The sequence below is a fragment of the Cynara cardunculus genome (assembly GCF_001531365.2).
Source record: "Cynara cardunculus var. scolymus isolate 2C chromosome LG 1, CcrdV1, whole genome shotgun sequence".
NCBI lineage: Eukaryota > Viridiplantae > Streptophyta > Magnoliopsida > Asterales > Asteraceae > Cynara > Cynara cardunculus.
The window spans coordinates 24,885,199-24,886,854 of NC_037528.1; the positions used below are offsets into that span (position 1 = coordinate 24,885,199).

Below are 1,656 nucleotides of genomic sequence, written 5' to 3' on the forward strand. Positions count from 1 at the left end.
CGAAGATGTAACACAGTGGTATCACTATGCATCTTATATATGATTAGGTATCACAATGTATCTTTTGTTTAACAGAGTCAATATTTTTAGGTATCACAGTGGTATCACCGGAGGACCTCCGGAGAACGGTGGCCGGAGAGAGAAGAGAGGAGAGAGGAGAGTTTTAAAATACCAAAAATATCHTTGCATTAAGATTTTAATTTAAAATTACCAAATTTATAAATTTCCTAATTTATCTATTGATTTGTGGTTAATATTGGTTCTCACAGTTACCACAAACAACTCAGTTCTCCCTTCTATATATATATATATATATATATATGTTTCTCTCCAATTTCCGCCATTTTGCCTTTCTGTTTGCCGTAACCTGTAAGTTTGGAGCTTTTCCTCCCCTTATCTTTCACTTCAATCATACAAGGAGTTGGATTTTTATATGGAACATTGAATTTTTCTCAAATTAAGTTGAGAACGTCTCATATGATGACCATGCCTAGATGGATTTCTATGATGGATATCTACCAAGTTTTTGACTAAATCCTGCAAATATGTTGTTACATGCCCATTCAAACATAACTGTCTGCAAACAACAAATTTGTATACAGATCAAATCCAGCACAGGCCTATGGATTTTGTCATTTTGATACGATGCATATGTACGATATTCATGAGAAAAAAAGAGAAAACCTGTGTCATAACCGAAAAGGAGACCACCAATGCCAGCAATCACAGTCAAACCCAATACATATTTGTTGCTAAAATACGTTATTTTGTGATCAACACCAACATCTATACGCCCTGAACTTCCTGGTACCAATTCAATCGCCATCTTTTCTCTAAATGACTCAAATCGACCGTTGCTAATCTTAGATTCTTATCATCCAAATAACACCGACATTTTGTTTTGATGATTAATATCAAAAATCTTGACACGGGCAAATGATCGAACACGATGAGGGCAAAAGAAACATCCAGGTGACAATTGAGTTTGCTTAATTCCTTGTCAATTGAAGAAGAACCATCTCCAATTGTCGATTCCAAAACTTAAAAAAATGGTAGGTGATTATCAAGATTCAACGAATTACATAAAGAAAACCAAAATGGGAATATTTTTTTGAGGTTTAAGTGATGGGATGAAGGATTGTTCGTAAAGATTTAAGCTTTGACTCAGGGGAGAAAAGATGATAAATTGGTTTTGCAATCCCCTAAAAAAGTGTTCCATCGGTAAATTTTTCCTCTTGTTTTTTGTATACAAAACAATAAAATACACTACAATCCCACTTTTTTTTAATCCTTTAATTTTTTAAATATTTTTTATTATATTCTTTATATTTTTAATTTTTAATCTGTGTTATAATTATATAAATTAATCAACTTTATATTATTATTAATTAATAAGGTATTAATATTCTTTTAATAACTATATAAATTAATTAAATTCACATTATTATTAATTGATTAAGTACTAAGAGTACATGTTCTTTTAATTTTTTTCCCCGGATAGTATTGCTTTGTGAAAAATGCTTCAAAAATCCGAACTTGAAATTTTAAACCCGGTTTTGATGACCACTGCAGAGTTAAATTCAGACGTGAATTTTTCCAGAGTTATGTTGTAAGTCTGAGGGCTGTAAGTGAAAATTATGTCTAGATACATGTTTA

The 1,656-nt window shown here is 31.4% G+C and overlaps 1 protein-coding gene across 1 annotated transcript in view; it reads right to left on the reverse strand.

Moving 5' to 3' along the window:
* The window catches only part of LOC112499804 (inositol transporter 1-like), a 4,729-nt gene extending 3,903 nt beyond the window's left edge, over positions 1 to 826 (reverse strand). Inside the window, exon 1 of the mRNA XM_025103075.1 lies at positions 685 to 826. Within this exon, the coding sequence (XP_024958843.1) occupies positions 685 to 826 (142 nt within the window). The remainder of the gene's footprint in view (positions 1 to 684) is intronic.
* Between the last annotated feature and the right edge of the window lie 830 nt (positions 827 to 1,656).